The following is a 27300-nucleotide window of genomic DNA, read 5'->3' as shown; positions in this document are numbered from 1 at the left end:
CTGTCTGTGAGATTCTACTGTGTGGTTCTACTGTCTGTGAGATTCTACTGTGTGGTTCTACTGTCTGTGAGATTCTACTGTGTGGTTCTACTGTCTGTGAGATTCTACTGTGTGGTTCTACTGTCTGTGAGATTCTACTGTGTGGTTCTACTGTCTGTGAGATTCTACTGTGTGGTTCTACTGTTTGTGAGATTCTACTGTGTGGTTCTACTGTCTGTGAGATTCTACTGTGTGGTTCTACTGTCTGTGAGATTCTACTGTGTGGTTCTACTGTCTGTGAGATTATCCTGTGTGGTTCTACTGTCTGTGAGATTCTACTGTGTGGTTCTACTGTCTGTGAGATTATACTGTGTGGTTCTACTGTCTGTGAGATTCTACTGTGTGGTTCTACTGTCTGTGAGATTCTACTGTGTGGTTCTACTGTCTGTGAGATTCTACTGTGTGGTTCTACTGTCTGTGAGATTCTACTGTGTGGTTCTACTGTCTGTGAGATTCTACTGTGTGGTTCTACTGTTTGTGAGATTCTACTGTGTGGTTCTACTGTCTGTGAGATTCTACTGTGTGGTTCTACTGTCTGTGAGACTCTACTGTGTGAGAAACAGGAAGTAGAAAATGAGAGGCTGATGTTTGTCTTTGTCTTTCAGTACTATGAGATGTCTTATGGACTCAACATTGAGATGCACAAACAGGTAGGAAAGTAGACTGAGTGAGTCTTAAAATGAATGTGTGTGTGTGTGTGTGTGTGTGTGTGTGTGTGTGTGTGTGTGTGTGTGTGTGTGTGTGTCTTTTGGCTGCAGTGTTTAAGATGTAAGTGTATGGCGATAGATTAGATTAGATAGATAAGATTAGATTAGATAGATAGATAGATAGATAGGAGGGCCTACAGCAGCACCTAGATCTTCTGCACAGATTCTGTCAGACCTGGGCCCTGACAGTAAATCTCAGTAAGACCAAAATAATGGTGTTCCAAAAAAGGTCCAGTCACCAGGACCACAAATACAAATTCAATCTAGACACTGTTGCCCTAGAGCACACAAAAAACTTTACATACCTTGGCCTAAACATCAGCGCCACAGGTAACTTCCACAAAGCTGTGAACGATCTGAGAGACAAGACAAGAAGGGCATTCTATGCCATCAAAAGGAACAAAAATTTCAACATACCAATTAGGATTTGGCTAAAAATACTTGAATCAGTCATAGAGCCCATTGCCCTTTATGGTTGTGAGGTCTGGGGTCCGCTCACCAACCAAGACTTCACAAAATGGGACAAACACCAAATTGAGACTCTGCACGCAAAATTCTGCAAAAATATCCTCCGTGTACAACGTAGAACACCAAATAATGCATGCAGAGCAGAATTAGGCCGATACCCACTAATTATCAAAATCCAGAAAAGAGCCGTTAAATTCTATAACCACCTAAAAGGAAGCGATTCCCAAACCTTCCATAACAAAGCCATCACCTACCTGGAGAAGAGTCCCCTAAGCAAGCTGGTCCTGGGGCTCTGTTCACAAACACAAACACACCCTACAGAGCCCCAGGACAGCAGCACAATTAGACCCAACCAAATCATGAGAAAACAAAAAGATAATTACTTGACACATGAACATGAATGAACAAAAAAACAGAGCAAACTAGAATGCTATTTGGCCCTAAACAGAGAGTACACAGCGGCAGAATACCTGACCACTGTGACTGACCCAAAATTTAGGAAAGCTTTGACTATGTACAGACTCAGTGAGCATAGCCTTGCTATTGAGAAAGGCCGCCGTAGGCAGACATGGCTCTCAAGAGAAGACAGGCTATGTGCTCAATGCCCACAAAATGAGGTGGAAACCGAGCTGTACTTCCTAACCCCCTGCCCAATGTATGACCATATTAGAGAGACATTTTTCCCTCAGATTACACAGATCCACAAAGAATTCGAAAACAAATCCAATTTTGATAAACTTCCATATCTACTGGGTGAAATTCCACAGTGTGTCATCACAGCAGCAAGATTTGTGACCTGGTGCCACGAGAAAAGGGCAACCAGTGAAGAACAAACACCATTGTAAATACAACCCATATTTATTCTTATTTATTTTATCTTGTGTCCTTTCACCATTTGTACATTGTTAAAACACTGTATATATATATATATAATATGACATTTGTAATGTCTTTATTGTTTTGAAACTTCTGTATGTGTAATGTTTACTGTTAATTTGTATTGTTTATTTCACTTTTGTATATCATCTACCTCACTTGATTTGGCAATGTTAACACATGTTTCCCATGCCAATAAAGCCCCTTGAATTGAATTGAATTGAAAGATAGATAGATAGATAGATATATAGATATATTTTCTTCATGTTTAATACATAGAAGCAGTGAGTCCTAAACAAAATATGTAATTGTGCAAATATAAAATGAAACTTTTAAATAAAAATCACAGTCTGTAAATATGCCCATATATTTTACCAACATACAGTATGTCAAGATCCAAAAACAAATGAGTCATCATTAACCAAAACAAATGATGATTAACAAAAAAAATGTCAGGTTTTCTTCTGGTTACCACAGCACATTTTACAAACATATTTCTTACTTTGCAAACACAACAGTGGTCAAATAGGTTTTTGTGAATGTGACAACATGTGGTTCCACAGATTATGTTTTTGACATGCATTTGACATGTTTATGACTGCTCTCCAATTGTTGTGAGTTGGCTCGTATATTTGTGAGATGGCTTGTATATTTGTGAGTTGGCTCGTATATTTGTGAGTTGGCTCGTATATGTGTGAGTTGGCTCGTATATTTGTGAGTTGGCTCGTATATTTGTGAGTTGGCTCGTATATTTGTGAGTTGGCTCCTATATTTGTGAGTTGGCTCGTATATTTGTGAGTTGGCTCGTATATTTGTGAGTTGGCTCCTGTATTTGTGAGTTGGCTCCTGTATTTGTGAGTTGGCTCCTATATTTGTGAGTTGGCTCCTATATTTGTGAGTTGGCTCCTATATTTGTGAGTTGGCTCACATATTTGTGAGTTGCGTTTTACAGATCAGTATGAAAATGTTAATCATGGCATCCGTATTAGGACTTCCTCAGTTCTCATGTTCCCATTTAGCCTGAATTATTATGTATAAAAACAAATATATGACATAATTAGTTTTAGGAATGCATGTGTTTGATTTTTATGATATCCGACGATTGTTATGATAATATTAATTTACACAGTTTACAGAAAAGTACTTTTATTTTGAAGGATTCATGACTTCCTGATCTTGCTGATATCTATCAGTCGTTTTTAGACTAGTAGCTTGTTCTTTCTGCATGGGATTGATCATGGAGGAGTAAAACGATCAAGGGTGAGTTTCAAGTAAATTTGATTAACATGAATTTGGATTGACTGAACAAACTGTCCAATCAAACAAGATTAGCTGATGCTAGGTAGTTAGTATGGGCTTGCTAAACTACTGTAATTTTGGCTAGCTAAACTAGCATAGCTAAGTTATCTTGCCTAGTTACAACAAGGTTGATATGAACGATCAGTAAGTGTTAATCTTATTATTATTTTTCTCAGGCAGGGAGAATATGCTACCGTCATTGAGTCATGTTAACTAGCTAATGTTAGCTAAATAGCTACAAAGCCAAAACACCTAGCTAGCTCACTTGCAGATCATTTATTTAGCTAGCTAGTTTACTTGCTAATGCGTTGCTTGCTAGGGAGTACCAGAGATTATTTTTAAGCCTATTCATCTTCTAGCTAGCTAGCTAACTAGCTAGACTTTATCTAGCTAGCTAGCCATTCTGCTTACAAAACAGTTCAAATCTAACATTGGCTGACAAATACATTTCTTTCTTTATTTGACAACAAATAACTGTGAATTCTTGCAACAATAAACCATGTTTAGCTGCTAGGCTAGTAGATGGTAGAAATGTTTGCACACATGAACATGTTGTTTTATAGTGAGATTATCATGTTTCTTTTCACAAGGGGCAGGATTTGATCTCCACCTGGAAAAAGTCATTTTCAGGAAGCCCGTCTTTGGACCCTCCTGGTAAGTTAAACACTACAATGTCACACACTTTCTAATATAGTCCTGAGTGTTTGTGTAGGTAGCTATGTGACCCCCAGACACTAATAGGAGACCAGGAGACAGGTAGGGAGTATATGAAAGGCCCTGTGGATATGTGTTTGGCAGCAGTGCAGAAGGAGCGTCAGCAGGAGGAGCGCCATCAGGAGGAGCGTCATCAGGAGGAGCATCATCAGGAGAGTCAGCAGGAGCAGCATCAGGAGCATCATTAGGAGGAGCATCATCAGGATAGTCAGCAGGAGCATCATCAGGAGCGTCATCAGGAGGAGCGTCATCAGGAAGAGCATCATCAGGAGAGTCAGCAGGAGCATCATCAGGAGCGTCGGGAGGAGCGTCATCAGGAGGAGGGTCATCAGGAGAGTCAGCAGGAGCGCCATCAGGAGGAGCATCATCAGGAGAGTCAGCAGGAGCATCATCAGGGGAGTCATCAGGAGAGTCATCAGGAGGAGCATCATCAGGAGAGTCAGCAGGAGCATCATCAGGAGTGTCGGGAGGAGCGTCATCAGGAGGAGCGTCATCAGGAGAGTCAGCAGGAGCGCCATCAGGAGGAGCATCATCAGGAGAGTCAGCAGGCGGAGCGTCACCAGGAGGAGCATCATCAGGAGAGTCAGCAGGAGCATCATCAGGAGGAGCATCATCAAGAGGAGCATCATCAGGAGGAGCGTCATCAGGAGGAGTGTCATCAGGAGGAGCGTCATCAGGAGGAGAGTCATCAGGAGGAGTGTCATCAGGAGGAGTGTCATCAGGAGGAGTGTCATCAGAAGGAGTGTCATCAAGAGGAGTATCATCAGAAGGAGTGTCATCAGCAGGAGCATCAGCAGGAGCGTCAGCAGGAGCGTCATCAGGATAAGTGTCATCAGGAGCATCAGCAGAAGCAACAGCAGGAGCGTCATCAGGAGGAGCGTCAACAGGAGAGTCAGCAGGAGGAGCGTCATCAGGAGGGGCATCATCAGGAGAGTCAGCAGGAGCATCATCAGGAGAGTCATCAGGAGGAGCATCATCAGGAGGAGCGTCATCAGGAGGAGCATCATCAGGAGCATCAGCAGGAGCGTCATCAGGATAAGTGTCATCAGGAGCATCAGCAGAAGCAACAGCAGGAGTGTCATCAGGAGTGTCAGGAGGAGCAACAGAAGGAGCGTCATCAGGAGGAGCGTCATCAGGAGCATCAGGAGGAGTGTCATCAGGAGCGTCAGGAGGAGCAACAGCAGGAGCGTCATCAGGAGGAGCGTCATCAGGAGGAGCGTCATCAGGAGGAGCGTCATCAGGAGCGTCAGGAGGAGCGTCATCAGGAGCATCAGGAGGAGCAACAGCAGGAGCGTCATCAGAAGGAGCGTCATCAGTAGCATCAGGAGGAGCAACAGCAGGAGGAGAGTCATCAGGAGGAGCGTCATCAGGAGGAGCATCATCAGGAGGAGCGTCATCAGGAGGAGCGTCATCAGGAGGAGTGTCAGCAGGAGGAGCGTCATCAGGAGGAGCGTCATCAGGAGGAGTGTCATCAGGAGGAGCGTCATCAGGAGGACCGTCATCAGGAGGAGCGTCATCAGGAGGAGCGTCATCAGGAGGAGCGTCATCAGGAGGAGCGTCATCAGGAGGAGCGTCAGGAGGAGGAACGTCAGGAGGAGCGTCATCAAGAGAAGCGTCATCAGGAGGAGGGTCATCAGGAGGAGCATCAGGAGGAGGAGCGTCAGGAGGAGCGTCATCAGGAGGAGCGTCAGGAGGAGGAACGTCAGGAGAGCGTCATCAGGAGGAGCATCATCAGGAGCATCAGGAGGAGGAGCGTCAGGAGGAGTGTCATCAGGAGGAGTGTCATCAGGAGGAGTGTCATCAGGAGGAGCATCATCAGGAGGAGCATCATCAGGAGCATCAGGAGGAGGAGCGTCAGGAGGAGCATCATCATGAGCGTCATCAGGAGCGTCATCAGGAGGAGCGTCATCAGGAGGAGCGTCACCAGAAGGAGCGTCATCAGGAGCAGGTGGAGTCCACCAGTAGTTTTAGCGAGGACATCATCTGAGAAGATGCTGAACGCTGAACTGGCTTTCAATACCAAGGCTGAAGCCTACATGGCCAGGCAGCGCAGGCAACTCTGTTACTATGTCCAAACCTCTGTCTGTCCATGTCTCTAATATATCAATCTCTGTATCTGTTATTCAGACTTGACAGTGAACTATGCCTACATGTCCTGCAGATATTTTTTGTCACTCCCCTATGACAGAAGTCTGTCACTGTGTTCCTCCTATAGCCAGTGTCCTCTGTCACTGTGTTCCTCCTATAGCCAGTGTCCCCTGTCACTGTGTTCCTCCTATAGCCAGTGTCCCATGTCACTGTGTTCCTCCTATAGCCAGTGTCCTCTGTCACTGTGTTCCTCCTATAGCCAGTGTCCTCTGTCACTGTGTTCCTCCTATAGCCAGTGTCCTCTGTCACTGTGTTCCTCCCACAGCCAGTGTCCTCTGTCACTGTGTTCCTCCTATAGCCAGTGTCCTCTGTCACTGTGTTCCTCCTATAGCCAGTGTCCCATGTCACTGTGTTCCTCCTATAGCCAGTGTCCTCTGTCACTGTGTTCCTCCTATAGCCAGTGTCCTCTGTCACTGTGTTCCTCCTATTGCCAGTGTCCCCTGTCACTGTGTTCCTCCTATAGCCAGTGTCCTCTGTCACTGTGTTCCTCCTATAGCCAGTGTCCCCTGTCACTGTGTTCCTCCTATAGCCAGTGTCCCCTGTCACTGTGTTCCTCCTATAGCCAGTGCCCCATGTCACTGTGTTCCTCCTATAGCCAGTGTCCCCTGTCACTGTGTTCCTCCTATAGCCAGTGTCCCATGTCACTGTGTTCCTCCTATAGCCAGTGTCCTCTGTCACTGTGTTCCTCCTATAGCCAGTGTCCTCTGTCACTGTGTTCCTCCTATAGCCAGTGTCCTCTGTCACTGTGTTCCTCCTATAGCCAGTGTCCTCTGTCACTGTGTTCCTCCTATAGCCAGTGTCCAATGTCACTGTGTTCCTCTTATAGCCAGTGTCCCATGTCACTGTGTTCCTCCTATAGCCAGTGTCCTCTGTCACTGTGTTCCTCCTATAGTCAGTGTCCCCTGTCACCGTGTTCCTCCTATAGCCAGTGTCCCATGTCACTGTGTTCCTCCTATAGCCAGTGTCCTCTGTCACTGTGTTCCTCCTATAGCCAGTGTCCCCTGTCACTGTGTTCCTCCTATAGCCAGTGTCCTCTGTCACTGTGTTCCTTCTATAGCCAGTGTCCTCTGTCACTGTGTTCCTCCTATAGCCAGTGTCCTCTGTCACTGTGTTCCTCCTATAGCCAGTGTCCTCTGTCACTGTGTTCCTCCTATAGCCAGTGTCCTCTGTCACTGTGTTCCTCCTATAGCCAGTGTCCTCTGTCACTGTGTTCCTCCTATAGCCAGTGTCCTCTGTCACTGTGTTCCTCCTATAGCCAGTGTCCTCTGTCACTGTGTTCCTCCTATAGCCAGTGTCCTCTGTCACTGTGTTCCTCCTATAGCCAGTGTCCTCTGTCACTTTGTTCCTCCTATAGCCAGTGTCCCTGTCACTGTGTTCCTCCTATAGCCAGTGTCCTCTGTCACTGTGTTCCTCCTATAGCCAGTGTCCTCTGTCACTGTGTTCCTCCTATAGCCAGTGTCCCATGTCACTGTGTTCCTCCTATAGCCAGTGTCCTCTGTCACTGTGTTCCTCCTATAGCCAGTGTCCTCTGTCACTGTGTTACTCCTATTGCCAGTGTCCCCTGTCACTGTGTTCCTCCTATAGTCAGTGTCCCCTGTCACTGTGTTCCTCCTATAGCAAGTGTCCTCTGTCACTGTGTTCCTCCTATAGCCAGTGTCCCCTGTCACTGTGTTCCTCCTATAGCCAGTGTCCTCTGTCACTGTGTTCCTCCTATAGCCAGTGTCCTCTGTCACTGTGTTCCTCCTATAGCCAGTGCCCTCTGTCACTGTGTTCCTCCTATAGCCAGTGTCCCCTGTCACTGTGTTCCTCCTATAGCCAGTGCCCCATGTCACTGTGTTCCTCCTATAGCCAGTGTCCCCTGTCACTGTGTTCCTCCTATAGCCAGTGTCCCATGTCACTGTGTTCCTCCTATAGCCAGTGTCCTCTGTCACTGTGTTCCTCCTATAGCCAGTGTCCTCTGTCACTGTGTTCCTCCTATAGCCAGTGTCCTCTGTCACTGTGTTCCTCCTATAGCCAGTGTCCTCTGTCACTGTGTTCCTCCTATAGCCAGTGTCCTCTGTCACTGTGTTCCTCCTATAGCCAGTGTCCTCTGTCACTGTGTTCCTCCTATAGCCAGTGTCCTCTGTCACTGTGTTCCTCCTATAGCCAGTGTCCTCTGTCACTGTGTTCCTCCTATAGCCAGTGTCCTCTGTCACTGTGTTCCTCCTATAGCCAGTGTCCCCTGTCACTGTGTTCCTCCTATAGCCAGTGCCCCATGTCACTGTGTTCCTCCTATAGCCAGTGTCCCCTGTCACTGTGTTCCTCCTATAGCCAGTGTCCCATGTCACTGTGTTCCTCCTATAGCCAGTGTCCTCTGTCACTGTGTTCCTCCTATAGCCAGTGTCCTCTGTCACTGTGTTCCTCCTATAGCCAGTGTCCTCTGTCACTGTGTTCCTCCTATAGCCAGTGTCCTCTGTCACTGTGTTCCTCCTATAGCCAGTGTCCAATGTCACTGTGTTCCTCTTATAGCCAGTGTCCCATGTCACTGTGTTCCTCCTATAGCCAGTGTCCTCTGTCACTGTGTTCCTCCTATAGTCAGTGTCCCCTGTCACCGTGTTCCTCCTATAGCCAGTGTCCCATGTCACTGTGTTCCTCCTATAGCCAGTGTCCTCTGTCACTGTGTTCCTCCTATAGCCAGTGTCCCCTGTCACTGTGTTCCTCCTATAGCCAGTGTCCTCTGTCACTGTGTTCCTTCTATAGCCAGTGTCCTCTGTCACTGTGTTCCTCCTATAGCCAGTGTCCTCTGTCACTGTGTTCCTCCTATAGCCAGTGTCCTCTGTCACTGTGTTCCTCCTATAGCCAGTGTCCTCTGTCACTGTGTTCCTCCTATAGCCAGTGTCCTCTGTCACTGTGTTCCTCCTATAGCCAGTGTCCTCTGTCACTGTGTTCCTCCTATAGCCAGTGTCCTCTGTCACTGTGTTCCTCCTATAGCCAGTGTCCTCTGTCACTGTGTTCCTCCTATAGCCAGTGTCCTCTGTCACTTTGTTCCTCCTATAGCCAGTGTCCCTGTCACTGTGTTCCTCCTATAGCCAGTGTCCTCTGTCACTGTGTTCCTCCTATAGCCAGTGTCCTCTGTCACTGTGTTCCTCCTATAGCCAGTGTCCCATGTCACTGTGTTCCTCCTATAGCCAGTGTCCTCTGTCACTGTGTTCCTCCTATAGCCAGTGTCCTCTGTCACTGTGTTCCTCCTATTGCCAGTGTCCCCTGTCACTGTGTTCCTCCTATAGTCAGTGTCCCCTGTCACTGTGTTCCTCCTATAGCAAGTGTCCTCTGTCACTGTGTTCCTCCTATAGCCAGTGTCCCCTGTCACTGTGTTCCTCCTATAGCCAGTGTCCTCTGTCACTGTGTTCCTCCTATAGCCAGTGTCCTCTGTCACTGTGTTCCTCCTATAGCCAGTGCCCTCTGTCACTGTGTTCCTCCTATAGCCAGTGTCCCCTGTCACTGTGTTCCTCCTATAGCCAGTGCCCCATGTCACTGTGTTCCTCCTATAGCCAGTGTCCCCTGTCACTGTGTTCCTCCTATAGCCAGTGTCCCATGTCACTGTGTTCCTCCTATAGCCAGTGTCCTCTGTCACTGTGTTCCTCCTATAGCCAGTGTCCTCTGTCACTGTGTTCCTCCTATAGCCAGTGTCCTCTGTCACTGTGTTCCTCCTATAGCCAGTGTCCTCTGTCACTGTGTTCCTCCTATAGCCAGTGTCCTCTGTCACTGTGTTCCTCCTATAGCCAGTGTCCTCTGTCACTGTGTTCCTCCTATAGCCAGTGTCCTCTGTCACTGTGTTCCTCCTATAGCCAGTGTCCTCTGTCACTGTGTTCCTCCTATAGCCAGTGTCCTCTGTCACTGTGTTCCTCCTATAGCCAGTGTCCTCTGTCACTGTGTTCCTCCTATAGCCAGTGTCCCCTGTCACTGTGTTCCTCCTATAGCCAGTGTCCCATGTCACTGTGTTCCTCCTATAGCCAGTGTCCTCTGTCACTGTGTTCCTCCTATAGCCAGTGTCCTCTGTCACTGTGTTCCTCCTATAGCCAGTGTCCTCTGTCACTGTGTTCCTCCTATTGCCAGTGTCCCCTGTCACTGTGTTCCTCCTATAGTCAGTGTCCCCTGTCACTGTGTTCCTCCTATAGCAAGTGTCCTCTGTCACTGTGTTCCTCCTATAGCCAGTGTCCCCTGTCACTGTGTTCCTCCTATAGCCAGTGTCCTCTGTCACTGTGTTCCTCCTATAGCCAGTGTCCTCTGTCACTGTGTTCCTCCTATAGCCAGTGCCCTCTGTCACTGTGTTCCTCCTATAGCCAGTGTCCCCTGTCACTGTGTTCCTCCTATAGCCAGTGCCCCATGTCACTGTGTTCCTCCTATAGCCAGTGTCCCCTGTCACTGTGTTCCTCCTATAGCCAGTGTCCCATGTCACTGTGTTCCTCCTATAGCCAGTGTCCTCTGTCACTGTGTTCCTCCTATAGCCAGTGTCCTCTGTCACTGTGTTCCTCCTATAGCCAGTGTCCTCTGTCACTGTGTTCCTCCTATAGCCAGTGTCCTCTGTCACTGTGTTCCTCCTATAGCCAGTGTCCTCTGTCACTGTGTTCCTCCTATAGCCAGTGTCCTCTGTCACTGTGTTCCTCCTATAGCCAGTGTCCTCTGTCACTGTGTTCCTCCTATAGCCAGTGTCCTCTGTCACTGTGTTCCTCCTATAGCCAGTGTCCTCTGTCACTGTGTTCCTCCTATAGCCAGTGTCCTCTGTCACTGTGTTCCTCCTATAGCCAGTGTCCCTGTCACTGTGTTCCCCCTATAGCCAGTGTCCTCTGTCATAGCTGATCATTGAGTTTTGCATGTCTCTGTCTAAAGACAGATGATCTGGTCACCAATATCTGCCAGGCAGCAGATAAGCAGCTATTCTCTCTGGTGAAGTGGGCCAAGAGGATTCCCCATTTCTCAGAGCTGCCCCTGGATTACCGTCCTACTACGACCAGGTACAGAACATCTCACACACCTTAACACACACACATCATACCACTTGCATATATACACATGCACACATACAGTAACCCCACATACACAACACTCCAAAAGCGTTCTCTACCAAGGGATAGGATTCTAGCAAGAACCATTTTTATCACTTTTTGGATGATGAGGGTTCTTTATAAGGCAAATGGTTCAACCTAAAACCCTTTTTCATCCCAATAACTGTTTTTGGAAGATTGGGTTCTTGATGATTCTTTGGAAGGCCAGAATGTTGTAAATAGGTTCTAAATAGAACCTTTCTGATTCTGAATCAGATTTTTGTTGTATTTTCTGTTCTTTCTCTTAAATAGTGCCTTGAATATTAGTGGTGTTTAGTGTTTAAACTTTAACCCTGTATGAGAATATTTGTACCCATCAAATTGTTACCTAGTGTTGATTTATCATCGCAATATTTCAGTCTAACAAAGAGGTAAATTAACACTCTTTGGTGGAGTAAAATAACCCCAGTGTTGGGGTGTGTCATTTTTACTCTGTGTAGAGTAAAACACTCAAAACCACACCCATCATTGTCATATTTCCCAGCATGCTCTATATCAGTTTGATTTTCTTAATTTGTTCAATATCTGTGTTTTTGCATGATCATTGATTGATTGATCAGATGCTACATCAGATCTAGGGGCTGTAGGTAGCCTAGTGGTTAATGAAATGACATACCCAAATCTAACTGTAGCTCAGGCCCTGAAGCAAGGATATGCGTATTCTTGATACCATTTGAAAGGAAACACTTTGTTTGTGGAAATGTGAAATGAATGTAGGAGAATATAACACATTCGATCCTATAAAAGATCATACAAAGAAAAAACATGCATAGTGTAGGGACGGCCAACTACAACCAGTTCCTGATGTTGAATAGTAGGATCAGGAGGAGGGTTGGCCCTGTTGTAAATCAATCTGCCATAACACTAAACAGGAGGAGGGTTGGCCCTGTTGTAAATCAATCCTCCATAACACTAAACAGGAGGAGGGTTGGCCCTGTTGTAAATCAATCTGCCATAACACTAAACAGGAGGAGGGTTGGCCCTGCTGTAAATCAATCTGCCATAACACTAAACAGGAGGAGGGTTGGCCCTGCTGTAAATCAATCTGCCATAACACTAAACAGGAGGAGGGTTGGCCCTGCTGTAAATCAATCTGCCATAACACTAAACAGGAGGAGGGTTGGCCCTGTTGTAAATCAATCTGCCATAACACTAAACAGGAGGAGGGTTGGCCCTGTTGTAAATCAATCTGCCATAACACTAAACAGGAGGAGGGTTGGCCCTGTTGTAAATCAATCCTCCATAACACTAAACAGGAGGAGGGTTGGCCCTGCTGTAAATCAATCTGCCATAACACTAAACAGGAGGAGGGTTGGCCCTGTTGTAAATCAATCTGCCATAACACTAAACAGGAGGAGGGTTGGCCCTGCTGTAAATCAATCCTCCATAACACTAAACAGGAGGAGGGTTGGCCCTGCTGTAAATCAATCCTCCATAACACTAAACAGGAGGAGGGTTGGCCCTGCTGTAAATCAATCTGCCATAACACTAAACAGGAGGAGGGTTGGCCCTGTTGTAAATCAATCCTCCATAACACTAAACAGGAGGAGGGTTGGCCCTGTTGTAAATCAATCTGCCATAACACTAAACAGGAGGAGGGTTGGCCCTGCTGTAAATCAATCCTCCATAACACTAAACAGGAGGAGGGTTGGCCCTGCTGTAAATCAACCCTCCATAACACTAAACAGGAGGAGGGTTGGCCCTGTTGTAAATCAATCCTCCATAACACTAAACAGGAGGAGGGTTGGCCCTGCTGTAAATCAATCTGCCATAACACTAAACAGGAGGAGGGTTGGCCCTGCTGTAAATCAATCTGCCATAACACTAAACAGGCGGAGGGTTGGCCCTGTTGTAAATCAATCTGCCATAACACTAAACAGGAGTAGGGTTGGCCCTGTTGTAAATCAATCCTCCATAACACTAAACAGGAGGAGGGTTGGCCCTGTTGTAAATCAATCTGCCATAACACTAAACAGGAGCAGGGTTGGCCCTGTTGTAAATCAATCTGCCATAACACTAAACAGGAGGAGGGTTGGCCCTGTTGTAAATCAATCTGCATAACACTAAACAGGAGTAGGGTTGGCCCTGTTGTAAATCAATCCTCCATAACACTAAACAGGAGGAGGGTTGGCCCTGCTGTAAATCAATCTGCCATAACACTAAACAGGAGCAGGGTTGGCCCTGTTGTAAATCAACCCTCCATAACACTAAACAGGAGGAGGGTTAGCCCTGTTGTAAATCAATCTGCCATGCATCTTCTAAAAAGTATTTACTCTGTAGTTTGACAGGTGCTTACACGGGTTGGGACATGGAGAAGACTACACGAGTTGGGACTTGGAGAAGACTACACGGGTTGGGACTTGGAGAAGACTACACATGTTGGGACTTGGAGAAGGCTACACGGAATGGGACTTGGAGAAGACTACACATGTTGGGACTTGGAGAAGGCTACACGGAATGGGACTTGGAGAAGACTACACATGTTGGGACTTGGAGAAGACTACACATGTTGGGACATGGAGAAGACTACACATGTTGGGACAAGGAGAAGACTACACGGGTTGGGACAAGGAAAGACTACACGGGTTGGGACTTGGAGAAGACTACACGGGTTGGGACTTGGCGAAGACTACACGGGTTGGGACTTGGAGAGACTACATGGGTTGGGACTTGGAGAAGACTACACATGTTGGGACTTGGAGAAGACTACACGGGTTGGGACTTGGAGAAGACTACACGGGTTGGGATTTGGAGAAGACTACACGGGTTGGGACTTGGAGAGACTACATGGGTTGGGACTTGGAGAAGACTACACATGTTGGGACTTGGAGAAGACTACACGGGTTGGGACTTGGAGAAGACTACACGGGTTGGGACTTGGAGAAGACTACACATGTTGGGACTTGGAGAAGACTACACGGGTTGGGACTTGGAGAAGACTACACGGGTTGGGACTTGGAGAAGACTACACGGAATGGGACTTGGAGAAGACTACACGGGTTGGGACTTGGAGAGACTACATGGGTTGGGACTTGGAGAAGACTACACGGGTTGGGACTTGGAGAAGACTACACGGGTTGGGACTTGGAGAAGACTACACGGGTTGGGACTTGGAGAGACTACATGGGTTGGGACTTGGAGAAGGCTACACATGTTGGGACTTGGAGAAGACTACACAGGTTGGGACTTGGAGAAGTCTACACGGGTTGGGACTTGGAGAAGACTACACGGAATGGGACTCGGAATGGAACTTGGAGAGGACTACACTGCAGAAAATCTGCAGCTATTGAACTAAATTTCATTGTTCTCCTAATATGCATGTTTTGCATGTTTCCAACAGCAGACCAAGCAGACCATGCAGACCAGGCAGACCAAGCAGACCAGGCAGACCAGGCAGACCAGGCAGACCAGGCAGACCAAGCAGACCAGGCAGACCAGGCAGACCAGGCAGACCAGGCAGACCAGGCAGACCAAACAGACCAAGCAGACCAGGCAGACCAGGCAGACCAAGCAGACCAGGCAGACCAGGCAGACCAGGCAGACCAAGCAGACCAAGCAGACCAAACAGACCAAGCAGACCAGGCAGACCAGGCAGACCAAGCAGGGGTTTGAGAAGTCAATGAGAATAGTAAAACATTCATCCTTAGTTGTTAATTTTCTCAAAATCTAAAGGCACAACATTCGAGCTAATGTCGTAAGTATTATATCATGTTATTACTCCAACCTCGTGAATATGACAAAGTGACATGTTTGAATGTTCATCTAAACAACTTAATAACGAAGGTGTGCCTTTGATTTGACGGCCTGCACATGCTCAGTTTGGCGCTAAACGACCATTAGACCCGATGACGTGTTTCTGAGCATGAGCTTAGCTAGCCAACGTTGCCATGACATCAAGTGTGATCAGGGATTTGGCTGCCTATCTTCATACTATGCTGTCTTTGGATATAGTCTTGACACTGGATATAGTCTTGACCCTCCCTTCTGTTCACCATATAGCGGCATGGCCGGACCAATCAACATCCTCTGATAATCTGTGGGGGTGATTTAGTTGATGACGACAAAGAACGCAGAAGTCGAAAGATGGCGGAAGTGGATGACAAGTTGGAATCGAGCAGCGCGCCGAGTAAAGTTGGTGAAAATGAATGTTCTGAGTGGACAACAGTGGTAGAACTGGAACAAAAACGAAATTGTCTAAAATCGCTTCTTGTCGAGTCGCTTCTTGCCGGGATGCGTTTATTGAGTAAAGATGCATATTGGGAGACCCCTTTGAGGTGTCTAAATGGTGAAGTATGCGCTGGAAAAAGTGGAGTCTGTCAGAGTGACCAGGTGTGGACTTTCTTTTGATCAATGGTAATTCTGAAGAACAGAGGAAGATTGCAATGAGCCTCAAAAATAATTAGAATTGTGTTTTGAACTTCGGAGTAGAGCACCAGTCAAAGGAGTCATCTCAGGGGTGATGACGGATGTTTAGGTTGAACACCTGAAGAGAATTCCTGGTGTGTTTGGTGCCCGGCGTCTGACCCTCTGGGTGAATGGAGAAAAAGAAGAAAGTCTGTCAGTCCTGTTTTTTTATAAAGAGCACCAACCTTCACATGTGAAGTTTGGTTATGTTAGATACGCTGTAAGAGCTTTTCGTCCCCAAATCACTGCAGTGTGAGAACTGTAAAGGATTTGGCCATGTTTATAGTGTGTGCAGACAGTGTTTATTGAAGAATTGTGTGTGGGAGGACAACGGTGTTGTAATTGTGGTGGGGATCATGGTCCCTAGTTCCTGGAGTGCCCTGTAAGGGTGAAGGAGATTGAAAGGTAAATCACAGTCTCCTATGCGGAGGCTATTATAATCATTGATAAAACAAGTGATGCTGTGGTAGTGGACTCACCACAGCCTGTAATAAAGGCTTGCTTCCAGGAAAAATATACCCTGTGAGTTAAAAAGATGGATTTTGTGGAGTTCATTGCCACAGTTATGAACTGTAAGTCTGAAAGTCTGAAAGAAATCTAAGAAACTGGACATTATTGTGGCTGCAGCAGACATGTTTTTGGGACTGAAGACTTGCAAGTGGATCTGTCACCGGAAGACCCATCCTCCCAAGTCAGTTAAAACCAAATTCTTATTTTTAATGACTGCCTCGGAACAGTGGGTTAACTGCCTTGTTCAGGAGCAGAACGACAGACTTTTACCTTGTCAGCTCAGGTATTCCATCTTGCGACCTTTTGGTTACTACTCCAACACTCTAACCTCTAGGCTACCTGCCTCCTCTACACTCTAACCACTCGGCTACCTGCCGCCTCTACACTCTAACCACTAGGCTACCTGAGCCTGTGTAGGGATCAGATCTGTTTTATTAGATATTTTACAGAAAAGTCGTTTTGATTTAGTTTATAGTTTATTTTTGCATTTTTTGGTGGTTTGGTACTTGTATTGGTGGTTTGGTACTTGTATTGGTGGTTTGGTACTTGTTTTGGTGGTTTGGTACTTGTATTGGTGGTTTGGTACTTGTATTGGTGGTTTGGTACTTGTATTGGTGGTTTGGTACTTGTATTGGTGGTTTGGTACTTGTATTGGTGGTTTGGTACTTGTATTGGTGGTTTGGTACTTGTTTTGGTGGTTTGGTACTTGTATTGGTGGTTTGGTACTTGTATTGGTGGTTTGGTACTTGTATTGGTGGTTTGGTACTTGTATTGGTGGTTTGGTACTTGTTTTGGTGGTTTGGTACTTGTATTGGTGGTTTGGTACTTGTATTGGTGGTTTGGTACTTGTTTTGGTGGTTTGGTACTTGTATTGGTGGTTTGGTACTTGTATTGGTGGTTTGGTACTTGTATTGGTGGTTTGGTACTTGTATTGGTGGTTTGGTACTTGTATTGGTGGTTTGGTACTTGTTTTGGTGGTTTGGTACTTGTTTTGGTGGTTTGGTACTTGTATTGGTGGTTTGGTACTTGTATTGGTGGTTTGGTACTTGTATTGGTGGTTTGGTACTTGTATTGGTGGTTTGGTACTTGTATTGGTATTTTGTATTCCATTTTTGGGAATCCTGTTTCCAACCCGCACAGTAGAGGGAGAAGCGCAAGCATTTCGCTACACTCGCATTAACATCTGATAACCATGTGTATGTGACAAATAAAATTTGGTTTGATTTTCACATTAAATATACCATAGAAGAAGAAGAATCATAACAATGGCTGCTTTTGAGAAAGTTGGTACTGCTATAGCAGCAGCTATATCAGAACTGGAGGGCAGAACTTCACAGCAAATAACTGCATTGAAAGCTTTTCTCTGTGGAGAAGATATTTTCGCTTTTCTCCCGACTGGGTTCGGCAAGAGCTTGATTTACCAGCTAGCTTCGCTCGTAGTCAAGAAAATGGGACGCATCAAGAACCCAATTCTTATTGTTGTGTCGCCATTAGTCACCCTCCTGGAGGTTCACAACACATACAAATGGTAAATAGAAGTACATCATTTGATATCAAACTAGCTAGCTAGTAGTGCATAAGTACCAGACCTTCTCAAGTACAATTAGCTAGCTAGCTAACTTTAGCTAACGTTAACTATATGCCTTGCTCTAACCTAACGCTACAATGTTACGGACAGTAGTGGATCGTATGATGACTTCTGTTTCTACATAACATGTTATAGTAATACTTTCTGATCCAGACGCTTGTGTTGGATTTTATTTTCTTTCAACCAGGGGAGAGGGTGCAAAAGGGGAATATAGGCCTTCAGAGAGAGTTTGGAGAACTCCATTGCCAAAGAGGGTGAGTAAACATTGTCACCAAATTAAACCAGTGGCAGCTCATATCCTGGGCCATTATTCTTAAAGACTCAGAGTAAGATTGCTGATCTAGGATCAGGTCATAAATAGTCTCAGATTGAAGTGGTGATCTAGGATCAGGTTATAAAGAGTCTCGCCAGGAGTGCTGATCTAGGATCAGGTTATAAAGAGTCTCGCCAGGAGTGCTGATCTAGGATCAGGTCATAAAGAGTCTCACCAGGAGTGTTGATCTAGGATCCGGTTATAAAGAGTCTCACCAGGAGTGTTGATCTAGGATCCGGTTATAAAGAGTCTCACCAGGAGTGCTGATCTAGGATCCGGTTATAAAGAGTCTCGCCAGGAGTGTTGATCTAGGATCCGGTTATAAAGAGTTTCAGAGTAGGTGATCTAGGATCAGGTCATAAAGAGTCTCGCCAGGAGTGCTGATCTAGGATCAGGTTATAAAGAGTCTCACCAGGAGTGTTGATCTAGGATCCGGTTATAAAGAGTCTCGCCAGGAGTGTTGATCTAGGATCAGGTTATAAAGAGTCTCACCAGGAGTGTTGATCTAGGATCCGGTTATAAAGAGTCTCGCCAGGAGTGTTGATCTAGGATCAGGTTATAAAGAGTCTCACCAGGAGTGTTGATCTAGGATCCGGTTATAAAGAGTCTCACCAGGAGTGTTGATCTAGGATCCGGTTATAAAGAGTCTCGCCAGGAGTGCTGATCTAGGATCAGGTTATAAAGAGTCTCACCAGGAGTGTTGATCTAGGATCCGGTTATAAAGAGTCTCGCCAGGAGTGTTGATCTAGGATCCGGTTATAAAGAGTCTCAGAGTAGGTGATCTAGGATCAGGTCATAAAGATTCTCACCAGGAGTGCTGATCTAGGATCAGGTTATAAAGTCTCAGAGTAGGTGATCTAGAATCAGGTCATAAAGTCTCATAGGAGTGTTGATCTAGGATCAGGTCCCACCTGTTTGTAATTTCCTAAATGTGGAGATGTAGGCTTCAAGACGAAACCCAACCAGCTGATTTCCCATCATTTAACAGGACAATACTATTGAACCCTTATTTTACCAGGTAAGTTGACTGAGAACACATTCTCATTTACAGCAACAACCTGGGGCATAGTTACAGAGGAGAGGAGGGGTATGGATGAGCCAGTTGGAAGATGTCCTAATCTGGATGCCGCATTGTACATCTTTAAAACGCCACTCACAAATATAATGCAATTCACAAACATGTCAAATGCATGTCAAAAACATAATCTGTGGAGCCACATGTTGTCACATTCACAAAAACCTATTTGACCACTGTTGTGTTTGCAAAGTAAGAAATATGTTTGTAAAATGTGCTGTGGTAACCAGAAGAAAACCTGACATTTTTTTTGTTAATCATCATTTGTTTTGGTTAATGATGACTCATTTGTTTTTGGATCTTGACATACTGTATGTTGGTAAAATATATGGGCATATTTACAGACTGTGAAGTTTCATTCTATATTTGCACAACACATCTTTTGTTTGTGACTACTTATACATAATAGATTTTTTTTTACAGAAAACGATCTCCATATTAGTGGCTCTGAGCGGTCTCTGGTTAGATGCATGGATGGAGGGGAGAGAAGGAGCAGAGGGAAGGAGTCAGTGAGGAGGGGAGGGAGGACAAAGGAGAGCTATGGCCCCATTAAGGAGGGAGAGCTATGGCCCCATTAAGGAGAGAGAGAGATACGGCCCCATTAAGGAGAGAGAGCTACGGCCCCATTAAGGAGAGAGAGCTACGGCCCCATTAAGGAGATAGAGATACGGCCCCATTAAGGAGGGAGAGCTATGGCCCCATTAAGGAGAGAGAGCTGCGACCCTATTAAGGAGGAGAGATACGGCCCCATTAAGGAGAGAAAGCTATGGCCCCATTAAGAAAAGAGAGCTGCGACCCCATTAAGGAGGGAGAGCTATGGCCCCATTAAGAAAAGAGAGCTGCGACCCCATTAAGGAGGGAGAGCTATGGCCCCATTAAGGAGAGAGAGCTGCGACCCTATTAAGGAGAGAGAGCTACGGCCCCATTAAGGAGGGAGAGCTGCAACCCCTGTAAGGAGGAGAGATACGGCCCCATTGAGGGAGAGCTATGGCCCCATTAAGAAAAGAGAGCTGCGACCCCATTAAGGAGGGAGAGCTATGGCCCCATTAAGGAGGGAGAGCTATGGCCCCATTAAGGAGGGAGAGCTATGGCTCCATTAAGGAGAGAGAGCTACGGCCCCATTAAGGAGGGAGAGCTGCAACCCCTGTAAGGAGAGAGAGCTACGGCCCCATTAAGGAGGGAGAGCCATGGCCCCATTGAGGGAGAGCTATGGCCCCATTAAGAAAAGAGAGCTGCGACCCCATTAAGGAGGGAGAGCTATGGCCCCATTAAGGAGGGAGAGCTATGGCCCCATTAAGAAAAGAGAGTAGCGACCCCATTAAGGAGAGAGAGCTATGGCCCCATTAAGGAGGGAGAGCTACGGCCCCATTAAGGAGAGAGAACTACGGCCCCATTAAGGAGAGAGAGATACGGCCCCATTAAGGAGAGAGAGCTACGGCCCCATTAAGGAGAGAGAGCTGCGACCCCATTAGCTGCGACCCCATTAAGGAGAGAGAGCTACGGCCCCATTAAGGAGAGAGCTACAGCCCCATTAAGGAGAGAGAGCTGCGACCCCATTAAGGAGAGAGCTACAGCCCCATTAAGGAGAGAGAGCTGCGACCCCATTAGCTGCGACCCCATTAAGGAGAGAGAGCTACGGCCCCATTAAGGAGAGAGAGCTGCGGCCCCATTAGCTGCGACCCCATTAAGGAGGGAGAGCTACGGCCCCATTAAGGAGAGAGAGATACGGCCCCATTAAGGAGAGAGAGCTACGGCCCCATTAAGGAGAGAGAGATACGGCCCCATTAAGGAGAGAGAGATACGGCCCCATTAAGGAGGGAGAGCTACGGCCCCATTAAGGAGAGAGAGCTGCGACCCCATTAAGGAGGGAGAGCTACGGCCCCATTAAGTAAAGAGAGCTACGGCCCCATTAAGGAGAGAGAGCTGCGACCCATTAGCTGCGACCCCGTTAAGGAGGGAGGGCTACGGCCCCATTAAGAAAAGAGCGCAGCGACCCCATTAAGGAGGGAGGGCTACGACCCCATTAAGAAAAGAGAGCTACGACCCCATTAAGGAGGGAGAGCTACGGCCACATTAAGGAGGGAGAGCTACGGCCACATTAAGGAGGGAGGGCTACGGCCCCATTAAGGAGAGAGAGCTACGGCCCCATTAAGGAGGGAGAGCTACGGCCCCATTAAGAAGAGAGAGCTACGGCCCCATTAAGAAGAGAGAGCTACGGCCCCATTTAGGAGCGAGAGATGTGTGGCCTCTGTTACCAAATGGTTTGCTGCTTGTTGATCTTTTCACAAGGCCAATAGTTCTATTGCTGCTGTCCTGACAGACTCTCTACTGTATTTACACTGAAGAGGGGGGAGGAGGGCAGGGAGTGGGGGAAGGGGAGGAGGGAAGGTAGTGGGGGAGGAGAGATATCAGGGATAGAGGGAGGAGAGGGGGGAGAGGTGGAGGAGGAGAAGGGGGATGAGAGCTATATTAGGGAGATGAGGGGGGTGCGGGGGAGGAGGAGAAGGGGGAGCGGGGGAGGAGAGCTATATCGGGGACATGAGGGGGAGGAGAGGGGGAGCGGGGGTGGAGCTCTTTATCAGGGATTGAGGGAGGAGAAGGGGGAGCTGCGAAGGAGAGATATCAGGGAGATGAGGGGAGAGGAGGAGGACAGATATCAGGGAGATGGGGGAGGACAGATATCAGGGAGATGAGGGAACATCTTTGTCTTGTCTCGTCCCATGTGTATATATCTTGTTCTTCACGTTCTTTTTAATATTTTTCCTAAACCTCAATTTCAAAATACTCTCCTGCAACCCGCCTCACCCAATGTGGTGTGGATCTGTTTTTTTCTTCCTAAAGTATTTCTATTTAACTCCGAACTGGAATACCTCAACTGAAGCTAGCTATCTAACTAGCTACCTGCTATCAGTCAGCTAACCACTGCTAGCGGTCATCAGCTAACCACTGCTAGCGGTCATCAGCTAACCACTGCTAGCGGTCATCAGCAAACCACTGCTAGCGGTCATCAGCTAACCACTGCTAGCGGTCATCAGCAAACCACTGCTAGCGGTCATCAGCTAACCACTGCTAGCGGTCATCAGCTAACCACTGCTAGCGGTCATCAGCTAACCACTGCTAGCGGTCATCAGCAAACCACTGCTAGCGGTCATCAGCTAACCACTGCTAGCGGTCATCAGCTAACCTTTAGCTTGGAAAGCTCTCGCCAGTTCGTTCAACGCACTTCAAACCAGAGCATACCGGACCTATTTTTCTCTCCATATCCCGGATTCCTACTGCAAACTCTGAACCTTTTCATCTGGATCATCACAGCTAGCTAACCGCAACTCGGGTTGACTACTCCTGGCTAACGCTTCCGTCCCGGAGCTAGCACCAAATAGCCTGGGGCTAGCCCATGCTAGAACCATCTCCCGGCTCACTCCTGGGCTACAATATCCAGACCTCTTCTACTGCCGGCACGGAACCCCGCAGATCCTCTACGACTGGAATACCGACATAATCTGCCCAAGGATTCCAACAGGCTCCTCAGGCGCAACGTCCGCTGAAGGCCCATTCTGCTAACTGCTAGCTTGCCTGGCCCGTTCTGCTAACTGCTAGCTTGCCTGCCCCGGTCTGCTAACTTCTAGCTTGCCTGCCCCAGTCTGCTAACTTCTAGCTTGCCTGCTCCTTTCTGCTAACTGCTAGCTTGCCTGCCCTGGTCTGCTAACTGCTAGCTCCTACCAACTGCTTGCTTGCTAACCCGGTCTGCTAACTGTTAGCTTGTTTAGCCCCGGCCTACTAACTGTTAGCGTGTTAGCATCGGCCTGGTAACTGTCTGAATCGCTGTGTCCCCAGTCAGCCCAACCACTCATTGGACCCATATGTTCACTTGGCTACGCATGCTACGCACTTGGCTACGCATCTCTAATATCAATATGCCTTGTCCATTACTGTCCTGGTTAGTGATTACTGTCTTATTTCACTGTAGAGCCTCTAGCCCTGCTCAATATGCCTTAACCAACCATGTTGTTCCACCTCCTCTATGCTATCGAGCCCAGAAACCTGCTCCTTTTACTCTCTGTTCTGAACGTGCTAGACGGCCAGTTCATATAGTCTTTAGTCATACCCTTATCCTACTCCTCCTATGTTCCTCTGGTGATGTGGAGGTTAATCCAGGTCCTGCAGTGCCTAGCTTCACTCCCACTCCCCAGGTGCTCTCATTTGTTGACTTCTGTAACTGTAAAAGCCTTGGTTTCATGCATGTTGACATTAGAAGCCGACTCCCTACGTTTGTTTTACTCACTGCTATAGCACACTCTGCCAACCCGGATGTCTTAGCCGGGTCTGAATCCTGGCTTAGGAAAACCACCAAAAAACCCTGAAATCTCCATTGCTAACTATAACGTTTTCCGCCTAGATAGAACTGCCAAAGGGGGCGGTGTTGCAATCTACTGCAAAGATAGCCTGCAGAGTTCTGAATTACTATCTGAGTCTGTACCCAAACAATTTGAGCTTCTACTTCTAAACATTCACCTTCCAGAAACAAGTCTCTCACTGTTGCCACTTGCTATAGACCTCCCTCTGCCCCCAGCTGTGCCCTCAATACCATATGTGAATTGATTGCCCCCCATCTATCTTCTGAGCTTGTGCTACTAGGTGAACTAAACTGGGACATGATTAACACCCCAATTAGCAACCCGCCCAAGCCCCCACTACACAGCAGGACAGAAGGACAGTACACAGCAGGACAGTACACAGCAGGACAGCAGGACAGTACACAGCAGGACAGCAGGACAGTACCCAGCAGGACAGTATAAAGCAGGACACAGGACAACACACAGCTGGACAACACACAGCTGGACAACACACTGCAGGACAGTAGGACAGTACACAGCAGGACAGTACACAGCAGGACAGTAGGACAGTACACAGTAGGACAGTAGGACAGTACACAGTAGGACAGTAGGACAGTACAGGACAGTACACAGCAGGACAGCAGGACAGTACACAACAGGTCAGCGGGACAGTACACAGTATGTCAGTAGGACAGTACACAGCAGAACAGTAGGACAGTAAACAACAGGACAGTACACAGCAGGACAGCAGGACAGTACACAGCAGGACAGTACACAGCAGGACAGTAGGACAGTACACAGCAGGACAGCAGGACAGTACACAACAGGACAGTACACAGCAGGACAGTAAACAACAGGACAGTACACAGCAGGTCAGCAGGACAGTACACAGCAGGACAGTATACAGCAGGACAGTAGGACAGTACACAGCAGGACAGTACACAGCAGGACAGTACACAACAGGACAGCAGGACAGTACACAACAGGACAGTACACAGCAGGTCAGCAGGACAGTACACAGCAGGACAGTATACAGCAGGACAGAAGGACAGTACACAGCAGGACAGTATACAGCAGGACAGAAGGACAGTACACAGCAGGACAGTACACAGCAGGACAGTACACAGCAGGTCAGCAGGACAGTACACAGCAGGACAGTATACAGCAGGACAGAAGGACAGTACACAGCAGGACAGTATACAGCAGGACAGAAGGACAGTACACAGCAGGACAGTACACAGCAGGACAGTACACAGCAGGTCAGCAGGTCAGTACACAGCAGGACAGTGCACAGCAGGACAGAAGGACAGTACACAGCAGGACAGTACACAACAGGACAGAAGGACAGTACACAGCAGGACAGCAGGACAGTACCCAGCAGGACAGTATAAAGCAGGACACAGGACAACACACAGCTGGACAACACACTACCAGGACAGTAGGACAGTACACAGCAGGACAACACACAGCTGGACAACACACTACCAGGACAGTAGGACAGTACACAACAGGACAGCAGGACAGTACACAGGAGGACAGAAGGACATTACACAGCTGGACAACACACAGCTGGACAACACACAGCTGGACAGCACACAGCTGGACAGCACACAGCTGGACAGCACATAGCAGAGCAGCAGGACATTATAAAGCATGACAGCAGGACAACACACAGCTGGACAACACACAGCTGGACAACACACAGCTGGACAGCACACAGCTGGACAGCACACAGCTGGACAGCACATAGCAGAGCAGCAGGACATTATAAAGCATGACAGCAGGACAACACACAGCTGGACAACACACAGCTAGACAACATACAGCTGGACAGTACACTGCAGGACAATAGGACAGTAGGACAGTACACAGCAGGACAGCAGGACAGTACACAACAGGACAGTACACAGCAGGACAGCAGGACAGTACACAGCAGGTCAGTACACAGTAGGACAGTACACAGCAGGTCAGTAGGACAGTACACAACAGGACAGTACACAGCAGGACAGAAGGACAGTACACAGTGGGAAAGTACACAGTAGGACAGTACACAGCAGGACAGTACACAACAGGACAGTAGGACAGTACACAGTAAGACAGTACACAGCAGGTCAGTAGGACAGTACACAGCAGGACAGTAGGACAGTACACAGCAGGACAGTACACAGCAGGTCAGTAGGACAGTACACAGCAGGACAGTACACAGCAGGACAGAAGGACAGTACACAGTGGGAAAGTACACAGTAGGACAGTACACAGCAGGACAGTAGGACAGTACACAGCAGGACAGTACACAGCAGGACAGTACACAGCAGGACAGAATGACAGTACACAGTAGGACGGTACACAGCAGGACAGCAGGTCAGTACGTAGCAGGACAGTATACAGCAGGACAGAAGGACAGTACACAGTAGGACAGTACACAGCAGGTCAGTAGGACAGTACGCAGCAGGACAGTATACAGCAGGACAGAAGGACAGTACACAGTAGGACAGTACACAGCAGGACAGCAGGTCAGTACACAGCAGGACAGTACACAGCAGGTCAGTAGGACAGTACACAGCAGGACAGAAGGACATTACACAGCTGGACAACACACAGCTGGACAACACACAGCTGGACAGCACACAGCTGGACAGCACACAGCTGGACAGCACATAGCAGAGCAGCAGGACATTATAAAGCATGACAGCAGGACAACACACAGCTGGACAACACACAGCTGGACAGCACACAGCTGAACAGCACACAGCTGGACAGCACATAGCAGAGCAGCAGGACAGTATAAAGCATGACAGCAGGACAACACACAGCTGGACAACACACAGCTAGACAACATACAGCTGGACAGTACACTGCAGGACAATAGGACAGTAGGACAGTACACAGCAGGACAGCAGGACAGTACACAACAGGACAGTACACAGCAGGACAGCAGGACAGTACACAGCAGGTCAGTACACAGCAGGACAGTACACAGCAGGTCAGTAGGACAGTACACAACAGGACAGTACACAGCAGGACAGAAGGACAGTACACAGTGGGAAAGTACACAGTAGGACAGTACACAGCAGGACAGTACACAACAGGACAGTAGGACAGTACACAGTAAGACAGTACACAGCAGGTCAGTAGGACAGTACACAGCAGGACAGTAGGACAGTACACAGCAGGACAGTACACAGCAGGTCAGTAGGACAGTACACAGCAGGACAGTACACAGCAGGACAGAAGGACAGTACACAGTGGGAAAGTACACAGTAGGACAGTACACAGCAGGACAGTAGGACAGTACACAGCAGGACAGTACACAGCAGGACAGTACACAGCAGGACAGAATGACAGTACACAGTAGGACGGTACACAGCAGGACAGCAGGTCAGTACGCAGCAGGACAGTATACAGCAGGACAGAAGGACAGTACACAGTAGGACAGTACACAGCAGGTCAGTAGGACAGTACGCAGCAGGACAGTATACAGCAGGACAGAAGGACAGTACACAGTAGGACAGTACACAGCAGGACAGCAGGTCAGTACACAGCAGGACAGTACACAGCAGGTCAGTAGGACAGTACACAGCAGGACAGAAGGACATTACACAGCTGGACAACACACAGCTGGACAACACACAGCTGGACAGCACACAGCTGGACAGCACACAGCTGGACAGCACATAGCAGAGCAGCAGGACATTATAAAGCATGACAGCAGGACAACACACAGCTGGACAACACACAGCT

At 47.6% G+C, this 27300-nt stretch overlaps 1 protein-coding gene across 1 annotated transcript in view; it reads left to right on the top strand.

The window, feature by feature from the left end:
* Positions 1 to 27300, top strand: part of LOC110525061 (transducin-like enhancer protein 4) — a 132597-nt gene that overhangs the window by 21332 nt on the left and 83965 nt on the right. The window contains exon 4 of the mRNA XM_036979170.1: positions 645 to 689. Within this exon, the coding sequence (XP_036835065.1) occupies positions 645 to 689 (45 nt within the window). The remainder of the gene's footprint in view (positions 1 to 644; positions 690 to 27300) is intronic.

Source organism: Oncorhynchus mykiss, chromosome 6 (assembly GCF_013265735.2).
Source record: "Oncorhynchus mykiss isolate Arlee chromosome 6, USDA_OmykA_1.1, whole genome shotgun sequence".
Lineage (NCBI taxonomy): Eukaryota > Metazoa > Chordata > Actinopteri > Salmoniformes > Salmonidae > Oncorhynchus > Oncorhynchus mykiss.
This window is presented reverse-complemented; position numbering and strand designations above follow the sequence as displayed.